Genomic DNA, 27,524 nt, shown 5'->3' on the forward strand with positions numbered 1-27,524 from the left:
CTGCTTCGTCTGTGCACTAGGCAAGTAGCCCCTGGGTTTCTGCGAGCGGCCGTGCCATGGTCTGGAAAGCCCACTGCAAGATCCCATCCCACGTGCTCTGTGGGACAGACCCAGTCATTTTTTATTCCTATCCCACTGCCTTCCCCTCTGTGCAGGTACATGCTGCCTGACCCACAGCCCTATGTCACCCTGTGGGCCACACCAGAGACATGGTCCCCTTTGCATGGAATCTGCCTGTTGGTGTCACACAGAGTCTTACCTCACCTAGCAGCGCATCGAGCTCCTCCCGGCTCAGCACAGGGTCACTGCCAAGAGCTGCATCCTCTGCCTGTGTGTGGGGAGATGTCCTGCCAGCTCCCTTGCTGCCCTCAGCTTGCTCATGTTCAGTCCCTCACCTGGTGTGGGCCCAGCTCATGCTCCCCCATTACAGCTTCACTAACTTGCCTCCATGTGGTGTCAGCCTGTCTGTCCCTCACACTGCCTGACCCACCTCCACCTTCCTGCTCCCCTTAGGCCCCACTCTTCCTCTCTCACCCCGTTCCTGGCACTGCTTGTGCTGACCTTGGCTGCTGGAAGCAGTTGGTCTCCAGCTGCTGCAGTAGTGCCCAGACTGCCTGTGTCCAGGGTGCCCGTGCAGGACATGCACAGCTGAAGCCCCCTATACCATCAGGAATGACACAGACCAGTCAGGGCAGAACCGCCCAGGGAGGAACTAAGGCTGGGATGTGGGGCGTGATGGGGAACTCACCTGGGGTCCCCACTGGGAGCAGGACAGTGGTGGGGAGTGGGGATCCGGGTGCAGCAGCGGCTGCAGATGCTTCCCTCCACCCCACCCGGCTGGGTGTCCCGCGCCGCCTCCCCCAGCATCTCGGCGGGTCTCTCCACAGGCAAGTCTGCCTCCAGCAGCTGGCCTGGTTCAGTCACATTCTCCACACAGGAGCCACATCGCCATGTCCCGCTGCACAGTGGGAGCAGAGCAGTGAGGGACGGCAGGGGGCACTGGCATCCCTGTGTGCCCTGGGACTCACCTGGGGACGTGGGGCAGTGGGGGCACCAGGCAGGCAAGGTGAAAGGCCCTGGGGCAGCCGTCACAGCAGATGAGCTCACCGCCATCACCGCATGCTGCACACTCATCCTCATTCTCCTGCCCCCGGGGGAGTGGGCAGGGTGTCACTGCCACCTTCATGGGCTGAAGCCATGGCTGTGGCAAGGTCTTTCACCCCCCTTGCTCTCTCCCCCTGCATCACCCGCCCTGCACCAAATATACCAATCCTTTCAGGGTGGTAAAATTGCCTGTTTCTTGGGGGTCGTAACGTGGTGCACCCCCAGTAGCTGAACCCTGTGTTTCCTTTTCAAGGCCAGGGCAAATGGACATGCCAGGGAAACCCCAACAGTTCCTCCTGCAGGTGCACCAGGTGTCACATCCAGGGCTCACCTGGTGGGGCACAGGGTCCTGGCTGTAGACAGTGGCTGCTTGCAGCTGGCCCTGGGGGTGCAATTGGGGTTCCCTGTTCTGTTGGTGAGACAAGAAGGAGTTTGGAGAGGCACTGCTTGCACTGGGGGATCCACCCAGGCCATGGCTATGATGCCATGCAGATGAACCCCCTGCCACAGCCTTGACAGCTGCACAAGATGGGGGTGAAAACATCTGAGGGGGGGGGTATCTACACTTTGGCATGCCTTGGGCTGGGTGGGGGGCTTCAGGCTGTGGCTTTTGCTCCTGGCCTCTGGCTCCTCACAGGCACCTGGGGTATATGGCTTGTCACCAGCTCTGCTGCCTGTCTTGGAGCTGCCTGCAAGAGAGGCCAGAGGCAGCTCCAGCTCCCCTTCCTGAGGGTGGCTTCTGAATCTGGGGACTAAACTGGGCAGGAAGTGGCTGGGCTGGGCTGTACTTACTTGGATCCAGAACGTGTTTAATGAGGATGCCCTCGATGGCCCCACGGCTGACGGGCACCTCACCACCTGCCCCAGCCACCGCTCTCTGCACTGAGGCAGCCACTGCCTGGAGAGCTGCGGGCAGGGGAGTGGCTCAGTGGGGTGGGTAGCCCCCTGCCCACGGCTGTGGGCAAACAGGGCACACAGACAGAAGCTGCCCTGGGGGTTTAGGCACTCACCGCTGGCACGAGAGGTGCGGGGGGTATCTGTGCCCTCCGGCTTCTTCACAGTCTTTGCCTTCACCAGGGGCCCTGCAGCATTGTGAGGATGGCATCAGGGGGCACCCCACAACACCTCGGGGGCAGCACCCTGCCCCATCTCCATCCTGCTCTGGGTCTCCATACCAGGACTGGCATTGTGCCGTGGAGCGGGCTGTGCCGCCCGGGCCTTGTCCCGCTCCTCAGGGGCTTTCCTCTTGCCTTGGGGTCTGTGTGGGGCCGGTGCTGTGGGGCTCGGGGAGAGACGCCTTCCACGGCGCTGCCGACCCAGCTCCACCTCTGCAAGAAGAATAGGGACTGGGACAGGCACCAGCACCCTGGCTGTCACCCCTGCCCCCTGTCAGCCCCCGGGCCAGTCCCAGGTGGGCCAGTCCCACCTGACCCCCTACTACCTCTGGGGAAGGCACCGCGGAGAGGCCGGAGTCGGGAGTACCGCTCCAGGTTATAGTCCTTGAAGAGGATGGCCCAGAAGTCTCGGACGGCGGCAGTGTCGCGGCCCAGCAGCCAGGTGAGCAGCGCGTGGAAAGCGCGGTGGGAGCCCTCCCGCTCCGTCCGGCTCAGCGTCTCCTGCCGGGCACACCACCGCCCACGGGCTGCCCTCCAGCCCTCCGGCCCCAGCCCCCACAGCATGGCCGTCCTGTCCTGCTCCGCAACCTCACCTTGAAGATGTGGTCAGGGACGACATCGTGGTCAGCCAGGCCATGCAGCAGCGGGAAGACGTCGTCCACTGCCATGGCGATCTCGGTGCGGTGCAGCTTCAGCAGGCGCCGCAGGTCCCCGTCGCTGCCCGGGCCCGCCATGCCCGGGGACACTGCCGGAGCCCGCAGCCGCCCGCGCACTGCCCTTTAATACACCTTGGCCGCGGCACCAGAAACCTCATTGGAGTCCCGCAGCCCCACTCATTTCTGTACGAGGCCGTAACCTGAACCCGTTCCTCACACGCGGGCGGCGGTGCCGGAGGGCAGCAGGCAGCGTGGGGTCGGCTGTGCCGCTGGTGAAGGACACCTAACCCGCATGGACCTACCCAGGGTGACCAGGGAGAGGGGGTCAGTGAGATCCTGGCAAGGATCTCCCAGCTCTCTCCTATCTGCGGTCACCCAGGCGTCTCCCAAAATTTCTGGACTTTCCGCAGGACCTGTTTCTCTCATCCAGAAACTCGGCTGCAGGAGCATGTGGGAAGTAAGCACCCAGCTGCTGGGGGTGTGACGGCAAAGAGAGTCAGGTTGCCTTTGAATGTGTCCTCCACCCACACTGCCCACTTCCCTTCCCAGCATCTCTCATGGACGATGTGGTATGTCTCAAGATAGAAACACAGGGTACTGCAGGAGGAACTGTCTGGGTGCTCACATAATGAATGCATTCCAGAGACAGAGGAGCCAAGATGTGGGTGATTTAGGGGCACATTGGCCTGCAAAAGGATATAAAATGCTGCTGGAGACTGGGCCAGCTAAGCAAACTGCTCTCCTGCAAGGCAGCTTCTGTGGGGCAGCAGGAAGTGCTGACACACAAAGAAACTCCACAAAAGATGTGTTGGGGTACAATTGAGGATGCTGAACAAGCAAACATCTCGCCAGAGCCATGGCAGTGCCACGAGTGCACCCAGGGAATACCTGGGCATGTGCAGCCCACAGCTCTGTCAATACCCACTTCCCAAAACTGAGCATATGGAGCTGCAAAAAGCTTGGAGCCAGGGAGAAGCTGGCTCCTTGAAAGCATCTAGCATAGAAAAGTCTGGGGGCCTGGCTGCTCTCTACCAGGTAGCTGGGAAAGAGAAAGCTCAACAGCTCCTACGCCAACTCCCAGACATTTGGATTTCCCCAGGATCAATTTCTAGCCTCCCTCACTCTGAAGGTGTGTCTGGGCTGCGCAGCAGGCTCTGCCAGGGGTGCTGTGGCTGTGCACAGCTGGCCCCAGAGGAAACCCTGACCTGAGCAGGACTGGAGCATGGTGCAAGAGGGGATGCTGCTGGACAGCACAAGAGAATACAGGGAGGAACTTTCATTGCTATGTCTTAAAAGAATGGAGCAGTATCTACTGGCTCCAAAGCTGTGCCAGGAGGAAGCATCTGCTGTCAAGAAACTCAGGAAGAATAACAAGACAACACCCTTGGTGAGAGCAGGAAATACCCTTGTACGTGTCTGGTTAATAAATTAATGTGGTTGCCTTTGGAAAAGCTCGCCCTGCAGCTCTTTTCAGCATTCAGGGGGATTTTTCCTGTGGGGGCAGTGAAAGCCATAGGATGGGGGTAGGGCAGCTGCCAAGCCGGGTTCCTGTGCCCCACACCAGGATTTCTGTGCCTAGCTCTGCCACAGTGGGGATGGCTTCACCACCACCTGTGCCATACATCCCCCCTGTGGCAAAAAACGTGGGTGTCAGGTGACACAGGAAGTTCATCTCCCCTCCTGGAGCTCTGCCCAAGCCCGGCCACTGGTGCTGAGCACAAGCATAGTTGTGACACAGCCTCACAAGTCTGCTCTATTCTTCCCAGGAACACTGTTTTCCCCAGTATCTTGCCTACAGTGCCACAGTTTATCACTGCCACCCTGTGTTAAGCCGTCTGGCACAGCTGGTCTAGGATGAGGCTCTGGCACTTCCCCCTGCCCACCCAGCTCCCTCGTGGGGAGGCACTGCCCAACACTCCATGAGCCATATGCCCACAGAGTTGGGCTTGGACTTGTTTTAAATTCCAGCTTTGTGACTCTTTCTGTGCTGAGTCACAGACGTTGTTTTCCACATCCAGCCCACTCACTAGTGCCATGATTTGCATTTTGGGTTGTTTTTTTTTGTGTTCCTTCCTCTTTCTGAGAGGGGCAGGAGGCAGAGCACTGGCCACGAGAGGCACATCCATGCTGGGAAATCAAGCGGGTGTTTCTGTATAACTTCACTCTGGCCAGCCTGGGCAGCTCTAAGGAACTTGTAAAGGCTGCAAAAAGACAGCTTTTGCCTGGGGCTGGCATGTGCCCTGCCTGGCTGTCAGGGCCTCACGCTGGGGTGCAGGGCTTTCAGGATGACCCTCTCCTTTCTATTGCTCCCCCTGCAGAAACCAGAAGGACTCAAGGGGCGAAGGTTGACAATGTTCTCCCCAAATACCCAGTAAAACCAGTGACTCAGCATCCAGCACAAGTATTTGTAGCCCCTGGGATGCACCTCAATTCCCTCCTGCAAAAGCTGTTGATGCAAACACGCTCCTTCCAGCATTTCCTTTCCAATTCCCCTTCCTTGCTGAAGTCCTATGGTGCAAACCATTGCTGTGTCTCTTAGACACAACTGCCCCTCACTCATCTCAAACAGCATCCCTGAACCACAGTTGGGAGAGAACAGGCATCAGTGGAGCACTCATGCATGGGATCACACTGGGAAGGCAGGGAGGCTCCACCTCTGTCGCTGATGCCAATCCCACCACACCTGAGGCACAGAGTCCTCGTGAAACACTGCCATCATGTGCAGAGATTTTATTCCTCTCCCCTTACCTTCAGCTGCTCCAGATTCCAGCATCTTTGAAAAGAAGGGCTTCATGTGGGCCCCTGTGCCAGATTCCCATTTCTTGCTGCTTCCCTACCACCACCCCACAAAGTCTGGACAGGAGCAGCTCCACCTGCATGCATCCCAGCTGCTCCTGCAAGGGCCTGGGAAGGAGAGCTAAAGCAGGGAAGATTTACTTTAGCTTCAGTTTCCTCTTTCCTCCCCCTTTAGAAAGAAGAAACAAAAGCCCAGAGGTATGTTATATTAATTTATTTGGGACACACCAAAAAGGAAAGTCAACAACTGTTAACGTACAAAAGTACAGAATCCTGGGACAAGATTTACTGTCCTGATTAAAAAGGCACCATGGTCCCAAAGAAGAGTAATCAGAATACCAGAATACATGAATTAGAAATTTTCCCCCTGTTGCAGCAGAAACAGAGCCAGGCTTTGGCTCTATCCACAGTCAAACCCAGTTAAAAAACCCAAATATTATTTTAATGTGATAAACTCTGCTCAGCCTGTATAGGATGTTGTGGAAAGAATCACAGCCTAGAAGTTGGTCAGATTTTTTATCTTATTTTGAAACAGTGAAGGTGATTAATCACTGAATAGGTAACAAGGAGGACAGCAGAATGCTGACACCTGCGGCTTGACTTTCTGTCACACACGTCAGTTCAACTGAGACCAGCAGGCTGAGTGTGGGGCTTCTGAATGAAATGTAATTCCCTGTGGTAGACAGGAAGTCAAATTTGACAACCTTAAATTCCCTGAATCCCTGAAAATCATAAAGCACTATATAGCCATGTTCCATATCCGAGCCAACCCAAATGGATTTGCTTTTCACACAAGCATTTATACATCAGCTATATCTGTAATAAAAAGGGGGCTTACAGCAGTTATTTTAAAACTTCTACTTTGGCGAGGTCCGAGCTTGGCTATATTCCCTGCTGAAACAGAGCTGCTGGTGTAGAGACCCAGTGAGAGGCTCAATCCAGCACCTCTGGGCTGGAAGGCAAATAGTTTAAATGTGACATAATTTGCATGGGGAGGTCAGTGAAGCATGTCAGAGAAAGGAGGTAAGAGGGAGGCTGCGAAGCCTCAGGCAGTGGAGGTTCAAGGGTGCTGCTACCAAACCTGTAAAACTACAAGTGGTGCAGAGCGCGCGGCGGGCACTAAATACTTTGGAGCGACTTACCATGAAGAGCTTGTCAGAGACACAGAGCAAGGACCTCGGCAGTAAGGAGCACGGTCCCCGAGAAGGGACACGCAGCTCACAGCCAGACAGATCTGTGCCAGGTGGCCGAGGCTGGAGCCTGCCTGGGCAGCCCAGCCGGGGCCGCTGTGTCCCAGGGGACCAGCAGCTGCTCTGTGTTTCATTCCTCCTTTGGCACAGGACTTCAAAGCAGTCCGAGGACTGATTCATCAAAAGTAAATGAACTGTCAAAATTATTCGTACATGCATTTATTGTTAAAGGGAGCAAAAGCCAAAGAATGAAAGAGCACGAGTTAACGTCAGTAAATGATGTGCAGGACGGAGAGGAAATAAACAGGGAAAAGCTGAGATACTGGAGTGGGGAAACCAACATTCACACTGGAAGGTAAATTTTAAAACCAGGCAAGTTTGCGCTCTTTCTACCACAGATCTTTTGTGGACAAATAGAGACTTGGGGGGTTTTCCATTTTTAGTGTGGTCTGGCAAGGTTTGGGCATCTCACCAGAGAGATCTCCAGCACTGGGTTTCACTGGAAGTTCAAGTCTCTTACCTTTAAAAACCAGTAAAACAACTCTTAACTAAAAAAGTCACAGATACGTCACTGCTCAGGATGTATGTGGGCAAGAGGGTCACGCTTTGTTCAAACAACCTCCGGGTGGAAAACTACCATCTCCCCCCCTGCTGGTCTACAAACACCACCTCGGGGGTGGAAGAGCAAGCCCAGATCTGGGTGCCTGCTGCTGTGAACACCACAGCTACACCTGGGAAGGCTTATTCTTCCCTATGTCCTAAAAAGGCAGTATAACAGTTTATAAAATTACTCTCATCTTAAAACTAAATAATGCAATTTGCATTTTCTCCTATGTTAATCCCCTCCCCCAAAAGATAAAACATTACCACTTCATTTAGAATTCACACCCCAGATCCTAGATTAGGGACTTCATGATAAAACTCATCCAGTTATGGAAAGGTTTATCCTGATCAAGGAAACGTTGGTAAAATAGAATCTAGAATAAAACATTCAGAATCACCAATGCTTTAACAGCCAAAGCACTCCACTGTCGTCCGCTCTCTGCCTGTTCCTCAAGCAGGAGAGCAGTCCCTTTCCAAAAGCACAGCGTGCCTCTCTGGGGCTGGTGACACACGCTGCAAACCCACTTCCTTCCTGGCAGAAATGCCAGCTCCCGCAGGAAGAGGCCAAGCATCTTTCACCCCCACTGCAGCCAGGGCTCTTCAGCACAGGGATTTTCTGTTAGCAACAAGTCCAAGTTATCACCCTGCAGTAAATCCGTGTTCTGATTCACGCTGTTAGGCCACCACTGGCTCAGAAACGTTGAGACTTCCAAACCCCACGGATGCAGACAGGACCTTGGAAGAAGAGGCTTATTTGCTACGTAACCTTGGATCATCCGCTGCATTTGAGCCTTGGCATCGCTGGCTGCTGACAGCTCATCCTTCCAAATCCATATGGTTTAGTCCTTGCTGTCATTGTCATCATCCCAGCCCTCTTCCCTGGAGGCAGCATGTTCCTGAGCTCTGGCTTGAGGATCTACAACAATCACTTCCAATGGATGGTGGGATTTCAAACTTGCCTAACGTGTGCATTGCCACCTTGTACTCCAGCAGCTCTGCCCGCTCTCTGCGGCGGGCGCTAGCAGTTTTTCACCTTTTCCACAGTCTCGTAGAAGCCCGGCCTGACCCTGCGGATGCTCATCCGTATGTGCTCGCCCTCCAGGGGCAGGTCAGTGCCGGCAGCGGCCGCGGTGCAGCGGCGCTTCCGCCGGCCCCGCAGCGAGAAGGCCGGGGCGCCGCCGTTCTCCTCGTCCGCAGGGTACAGCTCGTCCACGCTTGTGCCCTCATCCGACTGCTCCTCGCCCTTGTACTTCATCTCCTTTGCCTTGCTGCTCTCCTTCTCTTCCCTGGCGAGCTTCCTGAAGTGCTCTAGACACTGTATCTTCTGCCTTCTCTCCATCATCTTCAGCTCCTGCTTCTCTGTGAAATCTTCGTAGTACATTTTCCTCTCACTCCTCTGATCTTCTAGAAACTTCCACTCGATGCTGGTCATTTTTATCCCACTGTACTCCTCCAGTTTATCCCTCATCTGCGTGTCTGTACAAAACACGTCGAAGAGCTTCTCTGAACTCTCGTTGAATCTGTCGGCTCGCTCGGAAAAAGCCTGGTTCTGTCTCTGCTTCCTGGTCTGGTACAATCGGGTGAACTCCTCATACATTTTGAGGATGAGTTTCTTTATGTTCTGCGTGGCGATGGTGTGCAGGTTGCAGACCAGCCAGTGCTCCTGCAGGTGCTCTGCGAGCAGCTGGGCCGCGTCCTCCTTGGAGCGCTGGGCCTGGCCGGCCCTCTTGGGCTGCAGCAGGTACAGCATGTTCTGCACCACATCCTTCTTGGTGGGCAGCACCCCCTGCGCGAAGCCCGAAGACTCCACGTATTCCACAGTCCCCAGGGTCTTCCGTGCCCTCACCTCAGTGTCCAGTGATTCCATCACTGCTCGGTAGTTCTGTGGTTACGACATAATCTGAAAGACAGGAGGAAAAGAGAAGGATGTGTCAAACGAGGCAGTTTTTTCCACGCAGCAGAAACAAGCCGATGTAAGCCGTGCTGAGGCCAATGGGACGCGAGGCTTTGCGGCGCTCCGCCGCTGTTGGACGGCTGCGTTAGCCCAGCCCATCCCAGCCCCTATTCCGCGAGCCTATCGCTCCTCGGAGCGGCTCCCAGAGCCTAATACGGCGCGTCTGCGTACGGGAATTCGGCTTTAATTGAGTTTTGCACTTCGCCTCGTCAATTACAGCGCGGCAGGCAGGCCGGGGCCGCAGCGCGGGCGCAGCGCCGGCCCGGCCGTGCCCTGCCCGCGGCTCCGCCCGCCTGACCCCGCGACAGCGCCCGAGCCGCCCGCTCCCCCCCCCCGGCCCGGAGCACGGCCCGCAGCGCCGCAACCCCCCCCGGGGCACGGAGCCACGAGGCACGGCCGCCTTAGGCGCATCCTCGGGCGGCTCCCGCGTCGCGGCCCCGCACCGGAGGACCCCGCACGCGGGGCCGCCTCCGCCGTGCGGCGCTGAGTCACGGCGCGGCGGGCCCCGGGGACCGCCCGCCCCAGCCCCGCGCGGAGGTCGTCGCTGCTCGCCCCGGCACCCCCTGCCCGGCGCTCACCGCCATCGCGCGGAGCGCGGCGCGGAGCCCGCGCGGGGCGCGGCACGGGAACCGCACCGACGGTGCCGCCGCCATCTTGACGAGGGGAAGCGCCGCCGCTCCCCGGCCTCGCGTCCGTCCCGGAAGTACCGCCCACCCCCGCGCGCCGGAAGCGCACCGCTCGCGAGCCACGCCCATTCCGACTCGGGCCGCGCGTGAGCAGCGCGTGAGTGACGCCCGCCGCGACGTGGGGAGGGGGGGGTGGGGGAAAGGGGGACAGGGGGCTCGTGCACCGCCCGCAGCGGGAGCTCCACGCGCTCGCAGGGCCCCGGCCAATGGACTGGCGGCAGCGGATTGGGCGGCGCGGCCGGGGAGCGGGGTTACTGCGGGGCAGCTGATTGGTCAGTGCCCTGAGGGGGCAGCGGCCAGTGAGCTGATTGGTGGGTGCTCTGGCTGTGGGGCAGGAAGGAAGGAGCTGATTGGTGGGTGCTTTGGCTGTGGGGCAGCAGGAGGGAGCTGATTGGTGGGTGCTTTGGCTGTGGGGCAGGCAGGAGGGAGCTGATTGGTGGATGCTTTGGCTGTGGGGCAGCAGGAGGGAGCTGATTGGTGGGTGCTTTGGCTGTGGGGCAGGCAGGAGGGAGCTGATTGGTGGGTGCTTTGGCTGTGGGGCAGGCAGGAGGGAGCTGATTGGTGGTGCTCTGGCTGTGGGGCAGGCAGGAAGGAGCTGATTGGTGGGTGCTTTGGCTGTGGGGCAGGCAGGAGGGAGCTGATTGGTGGGTGCTCTGGCTGTGGGGCAGGCAGGAGGGAGCTGATTGGTGGGTGCTTTGGCTGTGGGGCAGGCAGGAGGGAGCTGATTGGTGGGTGCTCTGGCTGTGAGGCAGGCAGGAGGGAGCTGATTGGTGGGTGCTCTGGCTGTGGGGCAGGCAGGAGGGAGCTGATTGGTGGGTGCTCTGGCTGTGGGGCAGGCAGGAGGGAGCTGATTGGTGGGTGCTCTGGCTGTGAGGCAGGCAGGAGGGAGCTGATTGGTGGGTGCTCTGGCTGTGAGGCAGGCAGGAGGGAGCTGATTGGTGGGTGCTCTGGCTGTGGGGCAGGCAGGAGGGAGCTGATTGGTGGGTGCTCTGGCTGTGGGGCAGGCAGGAGGGAGCTGATTGGTGGGTGCTCTGGCTGTGAGGCAGGCAGGAGGGAGCTGATTGGTGAGGCCGTAGCTGTGGTGCCCCAGGCAGGGCAGGTGCCTGGTCCCCCATGGGCAGCCACATGTCTGTAACCCCGATGCCAGGTTGGTGACGGCAGCCAGACGGTGGCAGTGACAGTGACAGCAGTGATGGGCGCGGGGACAGAGCCGGCGGAGGCGCAGTGTGACTCACTGGAGGGGTGAGGCCCTGGCCTGCCTCGTACTCCCCCTGTGCCCCCCAGCACCGCTTATCTGCCCCTGCCCCTACAGGAGGGTCTACCTGGATTACAATGCCACCACTCCCCTGGCTCCCGAGGTGGCCCAGGCCATGTGGGATGCCATGTGGCAGGCCTGGGGCAACCCCAGCAGCTCCCACCCTGCAGGTAGGGACCAGGATGGTCCATGTTGCCTCCTCGGGCTGGGCCCCGTGCTGACAAGAGCCCGCAGGAGCTGCTAGATCTGGTCCTGCAGGCAGCAAGGCGAAGGAGCTCATCAGCAGCGCACGGGAGAGCCTGGCGAAGATGCTAGGAGGCCGCCCCGAGGACATCGTCTTCACCTCGGGGGGCACGGAGGTGGGAGCAGGGGGGGACCCCCTTCCTGGGAATCCCTGCCTGCCATTCCCTCTCCAGCAAGTAGCAATGAGGAGGGTGGGGATGGAGGGCACTGTGCTCCTTCTGAGCCTCCATTTTCCCTCTCCCTCCCTCCTTCAGGCGAACAACATGGTGATCCACAGTGCCCGCAGGCACTTCCACGACAGCCAGCGTGGGATGGGGGACAGCCAGGGCATACCACACATCGTGACATCGAGCGTAGAGCACGACTCCATCCGCCTGCCACTGGAGCAGCTGGGGAGGGAGGGCCTGGCAGGTGAGTGCCACAGGCACAGATGAGGTTTGAATGGGGGACTTGTCTCTGCCAGTGTTTTTGGAGGAGGGCAAGATCCTGCATGTTCTGTGATGTTCCACTTTCTCCCCCTGGAGAAGGGCACCGTTTCTCCCTGTGGTTGCCCATGTGGCTCCAGGCTGGACGTGTCGCCTCCCTGCTCTGTGCCTGTGCTCCCACCGCCCACACACTCCTGCCCTGCTCAGTGGGGCACATGCAGCCCTGAGCGCTCACAGCCTACCCAGCCAGCCTCAGGGCTTGTCTCCTGGCCTGCAGAAGCCACCTTTGTGCCTGTGTCCCCACGGAGCGGGCAGGCAGAGGTGGACGATGTCCTGGCCGCCATCCAGCCAAACACCTGCCTGGTCTCCCTCATGTTGGCCAATAACGAGACCGGGGTCATCATGGTGAGTGTGTGCAGAGAGGGGGATGGGGCAGAGATACCCTCGCAAAGAGGCGGTGACAGAGGGGAGCAGAAGGGATGCAGACCCTCATCCCTGCCACCAGCCCGTCGCAGAGCTGAGCCAGCGCATCTGTGCCCTCAACCGGCGCAGAGCAGCAGAGGGTCTGCCCAGGATCCTGGTGCACACAGATGCAGCACAGATGATTGGCAAGGGGTGCGTGGACGTGCAGGAGCTGGGCGTGGACTACCTGACCATCGTGGGACACAAGGTGTGGCCCTGCTCGTGTGGCCCAGCTGCTGATCACCCCGTGTGACATCTCTGCTGGGGTGCCGGGGGACTCTGGGTGCCCCACGCAGCTTGGTAACTCACAGTAGCCAAAGTTCTCCTGCTGGGTGGTGCTCTGCAGATAGACTTCACTCCTGTGGAACCTGTCTGGGCTGGGGGCCAGGAGACTGAGCATGGGGAGCAGCTCAGTAATGGCTTGTGCCTGTGTGATGGGCAGGGGCCAGCACTGGAGGGCACTCAGATTTGGGCAGGAGGGCAGGAAGCACTGTCAGGGCTGTCAGTGTCCCCAGGGTCACTGTGGCTGTCCCCATAGTTCCACGGCCCACGGATTGGAGCGCTGTACATCCGCAGCCCCGGCACCGCCACCCCGCTGCACCCCATGCTCTTCGGAGGGGGACAGGAGAGGAGTTTCCGGCCAGGGTAAGGGTGCAGGTGGTTACCTGGAGAGCTGGGCCCCTGGCTGGTGGCCAAGCCACATGGGGCTGCCTTGTCTGAGCTGAGCTGGCAGCTGTGTCACCTGCCAGCCCTGGGGTGAGCAGCCCAGCACGGCAAGGGAATGGATCCGTGCATGGAAACTCCCTGGAGCTCAGGCTTTGCCAAGCGTGTAACTTCAGGGTGGAACTGCCTCCTCAACCACCTCAGAGAGGTGTCCAGGAGCCCCTGCCAGCCGTGAGGGGTCCCATGAGGAAATGTCTGTATCTCAAGGTTGGGTTTCTGGTCTGGAGAAATAACTTACTGATCCCTGTTCCCTTCCAGCACTGAGAACACCCCGATGATTGCCGGCCTTGGCCAGGTCAGTTGGAATGGTCAGGGGTGAGTGGTGCAGACCCAGCACAGAGACAGCCACTTGTGCTCCCTGATCATCAGAAGGGACAAACTTGGGATATGTGGGAGGGAGGGTGAGCTGGGAAAGGTGGTGGGGCTTTCTGATGCCAGTCGAAGGAGGTCTTTGGCATGCTTGCTGCGGGTTTGCAGCCCTGACAGTCACCCAGCTCACATGGCACAGGGCACTGAGAGGGGACACAGGGGACCTGGCACTGCAGAGGCTGTTCTAGGCTGGGTTCACATCCCAGGGACAATGCTCCAGGGTCACTGGTGGAGCCTGTCTGTGTGTTCTCAGGCTGCAGAGTTAGTGAACAAGAACTGGGAGGCCTATGAGGCTCATATGCGGGATGTCCGGGATTACCTGGAGGCCATGCTGGAGGTGAGCACACGTGGTCCCTTCCCGCAGTCTCAGGCTGCAGGGTGTGGGGCCTGGAGCAGGGTGGATATGTCCCTCTGGCCCTGCCCACCCCTCATAAGGACAGAGCTGCTTGGAAACCCCAGAGAGGTTCACAGCCCTCTAATTTCTCCAGGCCTCCTTTGGGAAGCAGAGGATTTGCTTCAACAGTCACTTTAAGGGCTCCAAACGACTCTGCAACACCTGTAATTTCTCCATCCTGGGCTCAGGCCTTCAAGGTAGCTCTTATCCTGCTGCTGTCCCGTGATCGTTACACAGAGCCAAGCACCTGCCCCTCACAGCACCCGTGGCTGAGACTGACGGGCACTTGGCACGGCTCAGGCAGGGAGGTGAGGCAGGAGCAGCCCCTGGAGAGAGCCTTGGCAGTGTGAGAGCTGTGCTTGTGTTGCTTTGCTGCAGGACGAAGGGTGCTGGCTCACTGCAAGGTGCTCCTCGCCAGCGTCGGGGCTGCCTGCCACTCTGAGAAGGGGGATCGGTGAGCAGACAGCTTTTCCAGCCCCTGGGTTCTTCCCAGAGGACAGCAGGTTGGGAGGGACGGAAACAGGACAGGGAAAGGGACGGTGGGTGGCTTGGGCAGCGTCACCTGGAACAAAGAAGGTATAGAGCTTTCCAGAGGGGCTGAATGGCTATGAAAGGGATTTTTGCAGGAGACACAGCTGGAATGCTTGATTGCTGCTTGGAAGGAGTTTGTCCTTCCCAGCTTTGGTTATCCAGCTAAGCTTGGAAGTACTCTTGAACTCCTGGCACTACCAGAAGAGAGCCTGCCCTGTTTCTGTGTGTGCCTGGCTCACCTGCTCCAGCCCTGCTTGGGTCTCCAGATGGCTCCTTTAGGGGATACGGGGCCTTGTGGGTGCATTTGGCCTGGTCTAGAGCAATGCCTTGTGGATGTAGCAGAGCTGCCAACCCACAGGGACATGGAACAGGCTCTTCTTAGAAGAGCCAGATCCCCCAGAGGGCAACAAGCCTAGTGGGATTGGGTGCCCCTGGAAAGCAAATGGGGCTGTGCAGGGGATAGGTGCCCTGGAGTGTTATCTGCAGATGTGATTTCTCCTGTGGCTTGGTGAGGCTCCCTGCTGATGTGTGGGGCTTCCTCGGCCTTCAAGTCCAACCTCCTCCTCCTGGCTGTGTTCCAGGCCCTCCCCAGTGCTGCTGAGCTGTGGGATTCCCCCAGAGGTGGCGCAGAACGCGCTGCGGCTGAGCGTGGGGCGTGGCACCACACGGGCAGATGTGGACAGGGCTGTGCAGGACCTCATGCAGGCTGTGGAGGAGCTGGAGCGGGACCAGGCCCCATAGACCCCTGAACTGATCCACTGACACCACTCAGGTTCTTGGGGTGGGCCCCGGGGTGCGAGCTGCCTGTGCCAGCCTGGGCTCAGGGGCGGCAGGGGGAGGTTCTGAGGAGAGGGCTCGGCTGCTTTGGGGCTGGGGCAGCTCCTCCAGGGCTTGCCCAGGACTCAGCCCTGCTGCACAGTGGAGGATTTTGCAGAGTCCTGTTGTCCAGTGCCCCTGGCTTGCCAGATGTACCTAGCTGGGTGCCTGCACAGGTATGTGTTGGCACAGCTGAGCCTCAGAACTCGAGTCCCTGCGAGGGACAGGCGTGGAAGCCGTGTAAGGAGGAGCCTCATGACCTGGTTGCTTTCCACAAAGGAAGCTTTCCCACTGCCTGAGCAGCCAGAGGAAGAAAGACCATCTGCCCCAGAGTGAAATGAGGAGTTGATAGAAGCACAGCAGGATTCTGGGCTGGGAACTGCTCTGCCCTAAGCTGTCAAAGGGATTTCTGGCTGGGCAGAGCTTTCCCAGCACTGTTTTGCTTTACCTGCTCTCCTTCTGTCCTTCCTACAGGGGGCAGAGCTCCTGTTACCAGCTCCACCTGCTCCTCAAGGAAACAGTTGTCGGGGCAGCTGTGACTGTGCCAGCACCTGAGGGACTCCTGCGTGGCCCAGGGGGTCTCTGTCATCACCAGCACTGGAGGACACAAGTGTCACGTGGATCAGGAGCATTGCCATCTGGGCTGGCTGATGTCAGGGAACTTGATCTCCCTAAGTATTCATAGGAATAAAAGTAATTGCTGCTTCTTTTCACAAGTAAAATGTATTTTCTATGGGGGAAGCTGGACTGGTTGGAGCCATCTGAGTGATGCCTTTTCCCTCAGAAAATGCTCATGTCACAGAACAGAGGCACAGGCAGCTGGAGTGGGAGGCCAGGCCTGCAGGGCCTGGTTGGCACAGAGCCCATGGACAAAGGTGCTGGCCTTTCTCTTTACAGCCACACATTAGAATGACCAGGAATACTATTTGGGCTCATAAAACCCTGGGGCTCTTGGCAAATCTGATGTCTTCCTGGAGTTTTAGGACCTAAGCACCCTGAGTGACGGTCACTGATGCTGCCAGGCTGGTCAGTATTACCATGCTGCTCACACCTCCATCTCAAATGCATTCTTTTATTTCTCCATTTTTTCCACTCCCTTGGATAATACTCAAAACCTCCTTTAGAAAAAATTATTCCATAGAAGGGATTTTGGTCTGTTGCAGGGCTTGATCTTTAATCTGTCATGGACCTCACAGTTCATGGGGACTTGTCACAGCTGTGACACAACTGGAGATTCAGCTTTTGGGGCTCATTTTCTCACACAGGACATGTGGGCTCCCTGTGTTGTTTTCAGCCAGAAATTTAGCCACAAAGCACAAAAAGCTTTACTGACTTCTTTATACAGGAAATGGAAGTTTTAGCCACAGAAACTTAGCATTGCTCCATTTAGAATATGACAGCCAAAGCTTAAGAAGCATTACAGAGGAAATGACAATTTGGTTTGACCGTTTTAATGGCTTTGCTGCTCATCTTCCTACTACCACAGCACACATGAATGAGAGTCACTTTTGAGTCCCTCTGTATTGCTTTATCCAGAGAAGGTCAAGAAGAGCTTAAGAAGCATTTCAGTGGGCCAGCCTGTGCTGGCTGTGCTGCTCTTTTGGGTATGACAAAATGGTTGTGTGCAGCAGAACAAATCCACTTGGCACGGGAGCCTGGAAATACCAACATTGCTACATCAGCTGAGAAGTGAAGTGGTAGAGAGAGGGCCTGGCCACTAGGCTTGGACACAGGAGTTGAAAGAAGTCACTTCCACATGGTCACAGCCAGAATCAGACATTGAAAACCAACATTCATTTACTGGACAAATCCACAATCTCCTGATAATCTTGCTTTCTTAATTCCTTCAAGGAAAGCTTATAACACGCAAGGAAAAAAACACTCACCAAAATAAGCACTGCCCCAACCAGATCACAAGTGCCTGGGAAGCTGTGCAGCACAAGGAGCTGCAGGACCATGGCGATGACGATCTCCAGGTGCTGCACAGTGCTCACCAGAGCGGGGTGGAACTTGCCCAGGGCATGGTAGACCCCCAGGAAGGCTGCAGTGGAGCACAGGCAGATGGCAAGGAGATAGCTCCACGTTTCCCCATCCAGTGGGACGATTGGCTCTTGGAGCAGGAACATGGTGGATGCTCCCCACACTGTTCCTGTCCAGCTGAAAGTGAACAGCGCTGTCCACATGCTGATGTTGTCTTTGATGGACCTGTAGATTATCATGGAGAGGGCAGTGGTCAGACCAGCCATGACGGTCATGGTATAACCAAAAGCTTCCTTCCAGGTGCTCAGCAAAGAGTTTTCCTCCCTAACAATATTGGGGATCATGACCAGACAAACACCAAACACACTGCCAATGACAGTGAGTATGTCTATATAAGCCATTCCCTCATCTATGAGCAAAAAAGCCAGAATGGCACTGAACACCGTGGTGGTGGCCCTCCACATGATGGTCCCATTGCTGGGGGGCACTATGGAGAAGGAGGTGTAGGCACAGGTGATGGAGATGACATTGCAGACCCCATAGAGGAACAGCCGGAGCCTGTAGCCTTTGGGGCCGAAGGGAGGCTCGTGGTGATAGCACACAGCAATGAGGGACAGCACCTGCAGGACCGAGCGGATGAAAATCAGCTCCAGAGATGGCACTTTGGAATGGTCAGAAATTAATCTCGTGATCAGAGCCACACATCCGTGAGCCACGGCAGACCCAAAAAGGACTGCCCACGTTTTCCTGGATTGCAGAACATTTCCTTCAGGAAAGTGCTGGGATTGTCCAACCTCATCAGGTTTTGACAGTTGTGCTGGCTTGGTGTCTATCGTACCAAAAAAAGTATTTTCTCTCTTTTTCCCATCATTCAGTAGTCTTCTCTTAGGATTATCCTCCATAAATACTCCAGTATCTTCATTAAGATCCTCACATCCCTCTTCTCCTGGCTGGGGATAATGAGAGGTGTATTTCACTGTTACCGTGTTGGGATGAATTTTCACTCGCTTTTTGACTGGGTGTTTTTGGGAAGATGTATCCATTTCCTTAGAGAAATGCCCTGGTCTTAAGAAAAAAAATGGAGATACACTGTTGTTTATTGAATAGTAAGAGATTCATGGATAAAAGTGCTTTTAGTGTTTACAAGCTATTTTTATCAACCAAATCCAAGTACTAGTAGCCAGTTCTCGGTTTTGCTTTAATTTTCCACTGAGTTACTGCTAAATACCTTTGATGGCTGGGCCATTTGGATCTCCTTAAAAGTCAACCATGGCACTTCACTTTAGTCACTAATTTTTGAGAATAACATATTTTGTCATTATGCATGGTATACATAATGAATTGTAGTATATTCTAATAAGAAAGTTCTCTTGCTAAGCTTTTTACCCTGTGGTTATGCATTATTGCTAATGTCTTGCCAGTGTTACAAGATTACAGGAGAAATTTGGCTGGAGGAGATGACAGAGTAACACAGGGAAATAGGGAGCACCCCCGGGCAAGTCAGCAGTTTGCATATGGATAACACATCTTTGAACACAACTGTGACAGTGTTAAACCCTTCTGTCTCTTGTGTAGGGCCATTTCCCACTACACAAACAGTGCCTGTGATTCCTGTGGGGTGGGGCAGCTGTTTAATAAAGGCAGGGGTACGTCATTGAAATTACTGTTTTCACACCATCTGTTCAGAGCCTGCCAAGTGAAAACCTTCCCTGCCTTCTCCTCACCCCAGCAAATAAAACCTGTGCAGACCTTACCTGTGACAGACACATTCGATCCCAAGGCAGAGGGGGAAAACACTTCATCATCTACATCTTCAATGGGCTATCTAGACAGAAACAACAGTTGCTCTCAGGTGCCAGCAGTATAGGTTACAACCATCTTGGCACAGAAAGTAAAACCCAAGGCAGGCTCAAACCCCAAACCACTTTAGATGGAGAGAAAGCAATCAGTGGCATCTTGTCAAAACCGCTCCTCAGCCGTCTCCCGGAATTACTGAGGGAACTAATCCAAAGAACAAGTGGTGGCTTGTGAGCATAAGGTTCCTACAGCTCGACAACAAGCCAACCCAACCTCCTGTGCCTGCTGTGCTGCCCCACGGGCTGCAGAGCAGAGGGAGCCCAGGAAGGACCCATCCTCCCTGCCCGGAGATCCCCCGCCTCTGGAGCCGAGCTCTGAGAGCAGCAGCAGCAGCTTGGCCTCTGCGCTGGCACCGCAGGAGGGGTACAGAGGGGTACAGACACTCCTTGTCCCCAGGGAGGACAGCAGCCTTCCTGGGGGTCCCGGTGGTGCAAGACCACAGCTGCTGGCCAATGCGCTGAACGGCAGGACAGCAGATTGCCAGGGAGAGCGCAGGTCTAAAGGCAATGCTAAAGTGCGGGCAATAGTTCCTCACAGAAACACTGAAAATACCCCGGGGCCAGGTTCTGTGCTTGTAATCTGTGACAGCCAAGCACAGCCTGCGGCTCTGGCAAATTAATTTACATGAGAATGGGACAGTGCCTTTTTCCTCACAGGCTGAGTGTTCATTAACCCCCTGCTACACCCAACTGAGCTGTAGCCGACTCCCTGCTCTCGTAGGGATGAACGGGAGCAGGGACACGGGGCACCAGTCCCAGCTCTGGAGGAGGCAGCAGCACCAGTTTGGACCTGCACAAGTACCACGGGCTGAGTACCCTCTCGAGCCCCGCCGTCTCTCAGGAGGCCTTGCCCAGCACTGCTGTTGACGTTTTTCTGCTGCAGACCCAGGGCGAGAGCTCACCCCGCACCCCCTGCACGGTGAAGAGCATTCCGGGATGTTCATGGGCAGCTTCCTGGGCAAGGAACTTGGGAACGAGCAAATGAACGCCAGGGAGAGTAAACGGAGCAGGGCATCAGCTGTGCTAGCGGGCACTTCAAACAACACATCAACATTTACCAACACCTGCCAGAAATCTGCCCCAGGCTCACCTGCTACCTTCACTTTTCCTTCAGTTAAACTGTTCATTTCCGAATCTTAACATGCAAATGCAAACCGCACTGCATGAGCCCAGGAAGGCAGTGGTTTTCACCTGCACAGCTTTTCCTACCTAGCATTTTCATTGTGTTACAATCCACAGTTTTGCCTTGCAGCCTTAAAAAAATTAAGACTTTATGGCTTTAAGGCACAACATACTGGATCGTGAATGAAGTAAGTGGGAGGAAAAGAAGACAAAAGTGGACAACAGGAATTATTATTAGATTGACAGTAGACCACTGGGTAAACTCATTCATTTCCTTAAGAAACAGCTGACTAAACGCTGCAACTGTTCCTGAAAACAGAACCAAAACAGGTCATTTGTTACTGCGGGCATACAACGGTAACTTTCTTGGTTCCAGGCTTTAGATTACATTTTCTTTCAACAAATAGTTGCAAATTCAACATCACAGTTTCAAATGCGGCACTGGACCTGTGCAATGTATTCAGGGATCTCTCTGGAGGAAAACAATAGATGGTGAGTGTGTAGCTCAAAATGGCTGTTCTGCACAGAGCTGCTCAGCTGGGAACCAGAACAGTTGGGAGTCTGCAAAGTGCAAGGGCAAACACGTGTGAAAGGCAGGAGACGGGAAGTAATAAAGAACAAAAAAACAAAACAAAACAAAACAAAAAACCAGGAATGCTTAGCCCAAATTTTCATTTTCCCAACTAAACACTGAGTGTATGACAAATGTGATGCCAACCCTCCCACAGCACATTTGTTTGTAGTCTTTGGTGACCTCGCTTTTCTTAACCAGTGAGATTTTCTATGGAGACTGAGATTAGGGCATATCCCAGATCCATTATGTGTGCCCCTGACACAAATTTAAAATAGACAGAAATCAGCACAGGCTATACAGACAACTTGCTAGTTCTCTTTCTGCCCATGCCTTTTGTGGAAATGACATGAACTTTTTATTCTTCCTTTATATCTGGAAAGTTAACATGGGTTATTTGCATTTTCTATTAAAAACACAAGTTGATTTTGAATCAAGTTTAATACAAGGCTGATGATTAAGCACTATGCAAAATTCTCAAGTTATATAACAAACATTCCTAATTCAGCCTGGGACACCTATTTAAATTCCCAGCTTTGACTGCAAAGTGTGAAACCTGTTTTACCTGGGGGAACAAATAACCACTGTAGATGAAATAAATGGCATAGATCATTGATAGAATACAAACCATGATTTATTTTAAAAGAAAAAAATCCGAATACTCCCCTCCTTCCTTTCCTCAACCACTGCAAGTACTGGTTAGCCAGGTAGAAATAGGTGATTAGCTGCCCCTTGACTGCTGGGGGTGGGAGCCTGAACTCTCCTCCTGTTCCTGAAGGAATGAGGGCTTTGATGTCTGGTGATTCTAACCACTAATCTTGAATAAACTCACCAAAAAAATACTCTCATCTTCTGCCAGATTAGTTAAAATCAGTCAGGCTACTGAAGTGTTATTATGAAAGACTCACAGATGTGGCAATTCCAGCCACGGATGCAGAGTTGGGAAGAAGTCAGCTACCCCTGCACTCTGAAAAACGGGCTCCATAGGAATGCTCCTCTGCCTCGTCTGTGGAAAATCCCCCCGTCCTGACCAGATCAGGCTGAAACTACCAGAGGGCTGGGAGCAGTCTCTACAGGATAACTACAGACTGGCAATTCTTCCTGAACATCACACAAAGGAAAGACCCACCCACCCCTGGAAACGCACGAACTGACTGAACTCGTGCCACCTTCACTGAGCACATGTGTGCACCGACTTCTCAGCATAAGGGGTTTTCTTTTGATTCTGTATCAGGTGCAGGAAAATCTCCTCTAGTCCTGTTTCAGCACCATTAAACCACCTGGAGATTCTTACATGTTTCATACTTCAGGCAACTGGACGTGCCAAGAGATCTACACTTAGGTGGTGTACAAGTACCTTTATCTTTTTAGCCAGATTGACATAAATCAATTTGACTAAAAATACATTCCAATAAACTCAAGTCTTTATTAAAATTTAATGAATAGCAAAAGGTATTTAAGAAAATGAACAAGCAATTACATGAAAGGAGTTTTTAGCACTTAAGCACAAGAGCAAGCATTAAACACAAACCAACAAACCAGTATCCCGTGTCTTCAAATTAATTGAGTCACGTCCAGCAGCACTGTCTGAAGGAAGAGCCAGTACAACCTTCACTGAATACAAATACAAACCCTACACTGAAGTCCCACGAGTTGTCTGTACATTTCTGATAATATTTTGCTACCCAAAAAACGACCTCTGTTTTTGCTAGCTCACTGAAGCAACCTCATTTGATGGGATATACCTTTAATTCTCCTTGCTTTTTCTATTCTCTTGCTGAATACGGGCTCCATTTGCAGCCATTTCCATGAAAAAAATGTTCTAATTTCTCCATTCATGCCTGTTGCAGCTCCTACCTCTGCAGCAGCAACATTTGCATTAAGTGATTTTGGGAGAAGAGCCACTTTGCCTGCAAACTTCCCATTCCAAAAACCCTTATCTGAACAAACCCCTTCAGATAGCAATTCCAGGCACAGGGGAAAGAACAGAGAATACATTAACACTGAAATATAGGGGACTATACTGAAATATAGTCCCCTACAGCACAGGAAACCAGGAAAACAACTCAGTTAAATGTAAGAAAGGTTTTAAGAGGTACATTACAATGGGGAGAAGCACGAGACAGCACCTTCGGTCCATGACAGCAGATGACAGGTCGAGATTAGAGATACCTCACTCACTGCTTTGGATCCTCTCCCAAAAATCTGCAACCCCTGGCAGCCAGCGGTGCGTGCGGGGTGTGCAGGAGGGGACAGTCGCTCGCAAAGCGACCGAGCTCGGGAGCGCTGCGAGGAGGGCGGCACCAATCACGATGGCAACTGTCACCGATAAGAGGGCACTCGTCAGAGGACGCGGGGCGTCTCCATGGGAACCCCGGCAGCGGCTGCAGGGAAGCCCCTCCGGGCAGGAGCGGCCGCAGGGCGGTGGCTGCCCGGGCTCGGTCCTCGCCGTGCCGCGCCCTCCGCGACCGCCCCCGCCATGGCGGAGAGCGCCGGCCCCGCTCGGCCCCAGGCACATCACTGCCACCGCCCTGGCGCCGCGGGGCGCACCCGCCGAGGCGCCGCCGCGGGCTGGGGAGGCGCTCCGGCCAGGCTGGGCCCTCGCCCCTGTTCTGTCGCGACAGTCGCGATCCCCTTCCCCCGCTCGTGTCCCTGTCCCCGCCGCTTCACTGGGCCCCGAGTCTGTGCCCTGCCCCCGCTCTGTCGCGACAGACGCCCCATCCGCCGGTGCCTGTGTCCCCGCCGGCTCTGTCGCGACAATCGTCATTCCCCCCCCCCACCCGGGCGGTGTTTGTGGGCACGCGGCGCACGCGCGGCCGTTTCCGCGCGAAAGACGTTTTCCCGCGTGCCGCGCGCGCCGGGGCGGGGCCGTTTCCCCTCGTTCCCGCCCCTTCCTCTGCGCGCGGCGCGGCGGCGCGGGGCCGGGCGCGCGCGGTGCGGCGGCGCGGGCGGCAGGGGGCGCTGCGCGCCCGGCGCGCGGGGCGGCTGCGCCGTGGCGGGTCGGAAATGCCGCCAGGTGGCGGTTTAGGATCGCGGCCCCGCTGAGCCCCGCGCGGGCCCCGCCAGCGCCGCCGCCCCGGCCCCGGCCCGCGCCCGCCGGACCCCGCGCGCCGCCGCCGCTCCCGCAGCGCTCCCGGGGCGCTCCCGGGGCGCCGCCGCGGCGCGGCCCGAGGTGAGCGCGGCGCGCGGGGAGGGAGCGCGCGGGAGGCGCCGATCCAAGATGGAGGCGCGAGGGGCGGGGGCAGCGGGGCCGGGGCCGCTCGCTCGCTCGCTCGGTCTCCGCGGCGGCCGGGCCGGGAGCGGGCGCTGCCCGTGCGAGGAGAGAGGAGAAGGGGAGGGGAGGGAAGAGGAGGCGGCGCGGGGCGGGGCGGCTCCTGCCGGAGCAACGGGTCCCCCGGGCGCGGCGCTCTTCGCCGCCATCTCATTGTCCCCGCCGGGGCTTTGCCGGGGGCGCGGGGCCGAGCCGGGCCGGCCTCCCCCGCCGCCGGGCCTGCGCCCCGCTCGGGGTGGTGGCGGCCGCGGCGGGCCTGTGGGGGCGACGGGGGATGCTCGGGCGGAGCGGGGGTGGCGCTTCCGCCGCGCGGGGCTCGGTGGCGGCGGCCCCCGGCCGGCCCCGGGCGGCGGCGGAGGAGGGAAAGTTCCGGGAGCCGGTGGGCGGCCCGACCCGCCTTTGGCCCGGCCCGGCCCGGCCCGCCGCCGGGACCCAGCCCACGGGAGCGCCCGGGCCGCCCGAGTGCCTGGCCGGAATCCAGGGGGGCCAGGCCGGGGTGCAGCCCCGGGGCCGGGGACCCCCGCCCGCCGCTCCTGTTGCTCATCCCTGAGTTTCCAGTGCGGTGGCACCGGGGCGAGCGGCCGCCCCTCGGCTGGCCCGGGGCACAGAACCGTGTCACGCAGTCGTGGGGCTGCCCCGTGCTTTAAATGGGAAAAGCAGCGCGCCGAGCCCCGGGGATGGCGGGACCGGAGCCGGGATCCAGGGATCCACGGCTCCGGGAGCAGCCAAGTGCAGGCAGTGCTCTATGGCCGGTGCTGGGAGTGGGGGAGAGGCACAATTCCAGCTTGGGGTTCTGCACTGTTGAGCTCAAACATAGCAGAGGTCGTGCTTGGAGTAGTGGAAGGTTTCGGTGGTGGGTGCTGGTCACTTGGTACCTGGCCCATCCTGGGAAGTGGTGGACAGCCGCACTTTGCTTTCCCTGTGCTCCTGGGATGGAACAGGGAGTGTGAGCAGTGGTTGGGAGGAAGTGTGACTTGGGAGAAAGAAAATAGTTGTAGTATCCATGGAGAAACTTAAAGGGACGTGACTGCCAATACCGATGTCAAAAAACTTAGTTTCTGGGAAGACAGTGTGAGTTTAATTAAAGTGAGTTGAGCTGCTTTGTGAGTATTGATTATTTCAGTTGCATTTCACACAATTTTGTAGAGTCAGTCTAGTGATAGCATCTATTGTTGAGGTTGCTGAGGAATGAAAAACCTTCTCCAGATCGCACCACCAATGCAACTGTTACTAAACTGTGTCCTGTGTTTGGTGGGGCAGACGACATTAATGTCTGGGTTCATTAACTTTTCCGTGTTATTACACTAGTGAAAAAGGAGAGGTGTGAGAGAAGGATCAATGCAAATTCGTTGGATCCAAAGCAGTTTGGTCTTGCCTAGTGCTATAGCAAGGTTATTTGATGAGTGGTTTTACAGTGTAACCCATCCACCCCTGAAGAAATCACTGGGCCACAAGGCAGTGTGCAGGTTGTCTGTCAAAAGGTGTCCTGACCATTTGAAGAAGTTCTTCCTATTGCAGAATTAGAAGCCAGTTTATTCTTTCTTTGTGTGGTTTTTTTTTTCTTTCTGACTCAACTGTGATGACTTTTTGTTGGAAAGCTTGGGAAAATACATGTAGGGGTGCAGAGGGCTTTGAAATGACACGCTAACCCGTGATGCAGCAGGATTTCCGTGTGAGCGGGAGTGGGGGGGCTGACTTCAGGATTGTGATTAATCTGTGAGGATGTATTTTTTACTAGCTGCTCAATAGAGATTGTGCAATTGAAATTCTTTGTTGCTGCTGCTGATGGACACATGGATTTACATCAGTGAGAGTGGGTAATGGGAACGAAGCTTTTCTGAAGCTGGGCGAACAATTAATGCCACTTCTGGAGGTTCTGAGCACTTCATCCATCCAGAGCCCCTGTGTCCAGAGGACTGCAGTCCACAGCCTCTGGTGCTTCCTAATATTTTACAAAGTGCTGGAGTTGGCAGGTTCACTGGGGGACAGCATTTCTGGCCAAATGTCCCACCCAGTATGCTGTGGTCCAGAGTTGTGAGGGCAGCTGAAACCCTGCTACTGGAGCTGTGTGCCTGGGGTCTCTGAGCTTGCCACCTCCTGTCCTTGTCCACAGCCTGCCCTTCATGTTGTGCAGACTTGTACGTGACTTCTGCAACTGCAGTGCACCTTTTGAGAGCTGAGAAGGTTTGTGAACAAGATTATAGCTCATATTTGGATGCATTGACAAAATTTGTTCCTTGGGGTAGTCAGAAACTCGACAGGTGAATATTTTTCATGTGAAAGAACAAAATGTACCTCGAGTTTGTGGTGGTGACTGTGGAATCTCTTGTTTCTTTCCCTTGATTGTAAAGACATGCCCTGGTACAATCTGGCTAAATACTGGTAATTTAAATAACATTTTAGTGGGCAAGTGAGCCCATAGAACTGTAAAGATGCAGTGAGAGAACTGCTGAATTGTGATTACTTTTTAAGAAGAATCCTTTTAGTGGGATGAGAACATGCCTTTATGGTAATATTGTGGTTTGTTTTCTGGTAACATGCACAAAAGCCTCTCACACCCTGCTGAGAATTCCAGAGTGCCAGATCTGTAATTACCACAAGACATACTGAAAAAGGCAAACTCTACTGAAGTTGTACAGGAATGTTAAAGTCAGAATTCAGATGCAGCACTGCTGAATGGCTGATCGGCCTCTCTGGGATCTCCCATCCTCGGAGTTGTGGGATGAGGCTCTGGCTTCTGGTGCTTGGAGTCAAACCCAGAAGGTGATCCTGAATCTGGTGCCAAAATAAGGAGGTGCCTTATCTCAATCTGCTGTATTGACTTCAGGACTTAAAATGCCAGCCCTCCTCTGCAAGATCCTTCCTGCTTTCTTGAAGGTTTTGGGGGTTTTCTTGTAGTCACTCTCATTTATCAGTGGAGCTCTGAAACTCCAGTTGCAGATTGTCATCTCTTGCTTGTGCTGCATCTGCTCATTTGGCTAAAAACAGAAAGGACTGGAGTTGGTTTTTGTTCTTGGAGAAGAAAGGGAAATCCTACAAAGTTTGAGTTCATGAGCAGATAATTGTTTTGTTGTTTCTACCCACGGCATCCAGGGATATGCAGTATTTTGTTTTTCCATGCTGATTTTTTTCCATGTTGCTTTGTTGGTTTGGGTGTTCAATATGTAATCAGAACACAGAAACCTGTTTTTTTGTTTCCTTAGAAAATATGTGGTTTAGAGAGTGTTACTATGACCTCTTGCAACTTTTCAGTCTGAAAATGCACTTTCAAAAATAAGTGTTGTTTTGTGAAGGTGCACTCTGCTTTTTTTTTTTTTTTAAGGCAGACCTCACCTTCAGCTTGCTGTAAGAGCTGAAGGGAAGGAACTGCAGAGGGAATCTTGTCCTTAGTTATGATTTTGT

General features: G+C 55.4%; 5 protein-coding genes across 11 annotated transcripts in view; 2 read left to right on the top strand and 3 right to left on the bottom strand.

Moving 5' to 3' along the window:
• Positions 1-159: 159 nt before the first annotated feature.
• On the bottom strand, positions 160-4,281 carry AIRE (autoimmune regulator). Its single transcript, XM_053951933.1, has 9 exons — positions 2,813-4,281; positions 2,546-2,720; positions 2,280-2,432; positions 2,115-2,186; positions 1,897-2,010; positions 1,435-1,793; positions 1,029-1,213; positions 749-958; positions 160-658 (listed from the first exon to the last, which is right to left on the bottom strand). Exons 1-9 carry the CDS (start codon positions 2,951-2,953, stop codon positions 457-459), a joined length of 1,611 nt encoding a protein of 536 aa, XP_053807908.1. The 5' UTR covers positions 2,954-4,281; the 3' UTR covers positions 160-456.
• Positions 4,282-5,870: 1,589 nt separating this feature from the next.
• Positions 5,871-10,087, bottom strand: LOC128792852 (uncharacterized). 2 transcript variants are annotated; one of them, XM_053951709.1, is made up of 2 exons: positions 9,997-10,087; positions 5,871-9,364 (listed from the first exon to the last, which is right to left on the bottom strand). In XM_053951709.1, exon 2 carries the CDS (start codon positions 9,329-9,331, stop codon positions 8,483-8,485), a length of 849 nt encoding a protein of 282 aa, XP_053807684.1. In that variant the 5' UTR covers positions 9,332-9,364; positions 9,997-10,087; the 3' UTR covers positions 5,871-8,482. The 2 variants fall into 2 exon arrangements, with proteins under 2 accessions (XP_053807684.1, XP_053807685.1); XM_053951710.1 differs by lacking the exon at positions 9,997-10,087 and adding an exon at positions 9,590-9,664.
• A 34-nt stretch (positions 10,088-10,121) lies between these two features.
• Positions 10,122-16,069, top strand: SCLY (selenocysteine lyase). 4 transcript variants are annotated; one of them, XM_053951704.1, is made up of 14 exons: positions 10,122-10,201; positions 11,252-11,346; positions 11,417-11,529; positions 11,618-11,718; positions 11,857-12,013; positions 12,305-12,432; positions 12,533-12,697; positions 13,028-13,134; positions 13,471-13,507; positions 13,835-13,918; positions 14,070-14,172; positions 14,354-14,429; positions 15,088-15,278; positions 15,797-16,069. In XM_053951704.1, the coding sequence occupies exons 2-13, from the start codon at positions 11,297-11,299 to the stop codon at positions 15,245-15,247; spliced, it is 1,281 nt and encodes a 426-aa protein (XP_053807679.1). In that variant the 5' UTR covers positions 10,122-10,201; positions 11,252-11,296; the 3' UTR covers positions 15,248-15,278; positions 15,797-16,069. The 4 variants fall into 4 exon arrangements, with proteins under 4 accessions (XP_053807679.1, XP_053807682.1, XP_053807681.1 ...); XM_053951706.1 differs by lacking the exon at positions 10,122-10,201 and adding an exon at positions 10,281-10,376; XM_053951705.1 differs by lacking the exon at positions 10,122-10,201 and adding an exon at positions 10,297-10,415.
• A 368-nt stretch (positions 16,070-16,437) lies between these two features.
• SLC35G2 (solute carrier family 35 member G2) lies at positions 16,438-23,299 on the bottom strand. Of its 3 annotated transcripts, none has more exons than XM_053952372.1 (3): positions 22,981-23,299; positions 19,057-19,127; positions 16,438-18,367 (listed from the first exon to the last, which is right to left on the bottom strand). In XM_053952372.1, exon 3 carries the CDS (start codon positions 18,343-18,345, stop codon positions 17,116-17,118), a length of 1,230 nt encoding a protein of 409 aa, XP_053808347.1. In that variant the 5' UTR covers positions 18,346-18,367; positions 19,057-19,127; positions 22,981-23,299; the 3' UTR covers positions 16,438-17,115. The 3 variants fall into 3 exon arrangements, with proteins under 3 accessions (XP_053808347.1, XP_053808350.1, XP_053808349.1); XM_053952375.1 differs by having other exon boundaries at positions 22,956-23,299; XM_053952374.1 differs by lacking the exon at positions 22,981-23,299 and having other exon boundaries at positions 19,057-19,177.
• A 677-nt stretch (positions 23,300-23,976) lies between these two features.
• Positions 23,977-27,524, top strand: part of STAG1 (stromal antigen 1) — a 165,017-nt gene continuing 161,469 nt past the window's right edge. Inside the window, exon 1 of the mRNA XM_053952242.1 lies at positions 23,977-24,023. The gene's annotated coding sequence lies outside the window, so the exon portion shown is untranslated. The remainder of the gene's footprint in view (positions 24,024-27,524) is intronic.

This window comes from Vidua chalybeata, chromosome 10 (genome assembly GCF_026979565.1).
Source record: "Vidua chalybeata isolate OUT-0048 chromosome 10, bVidCha1 merged haplotype, whole genome shotgun sequence".
Taxonomy (NCBI): domain Eukaryota; kingdom Metazoa; phylum Chordata; class Aves; order Passeriformes; family Viduidae; genus Vidua; species Vidua chalybeata.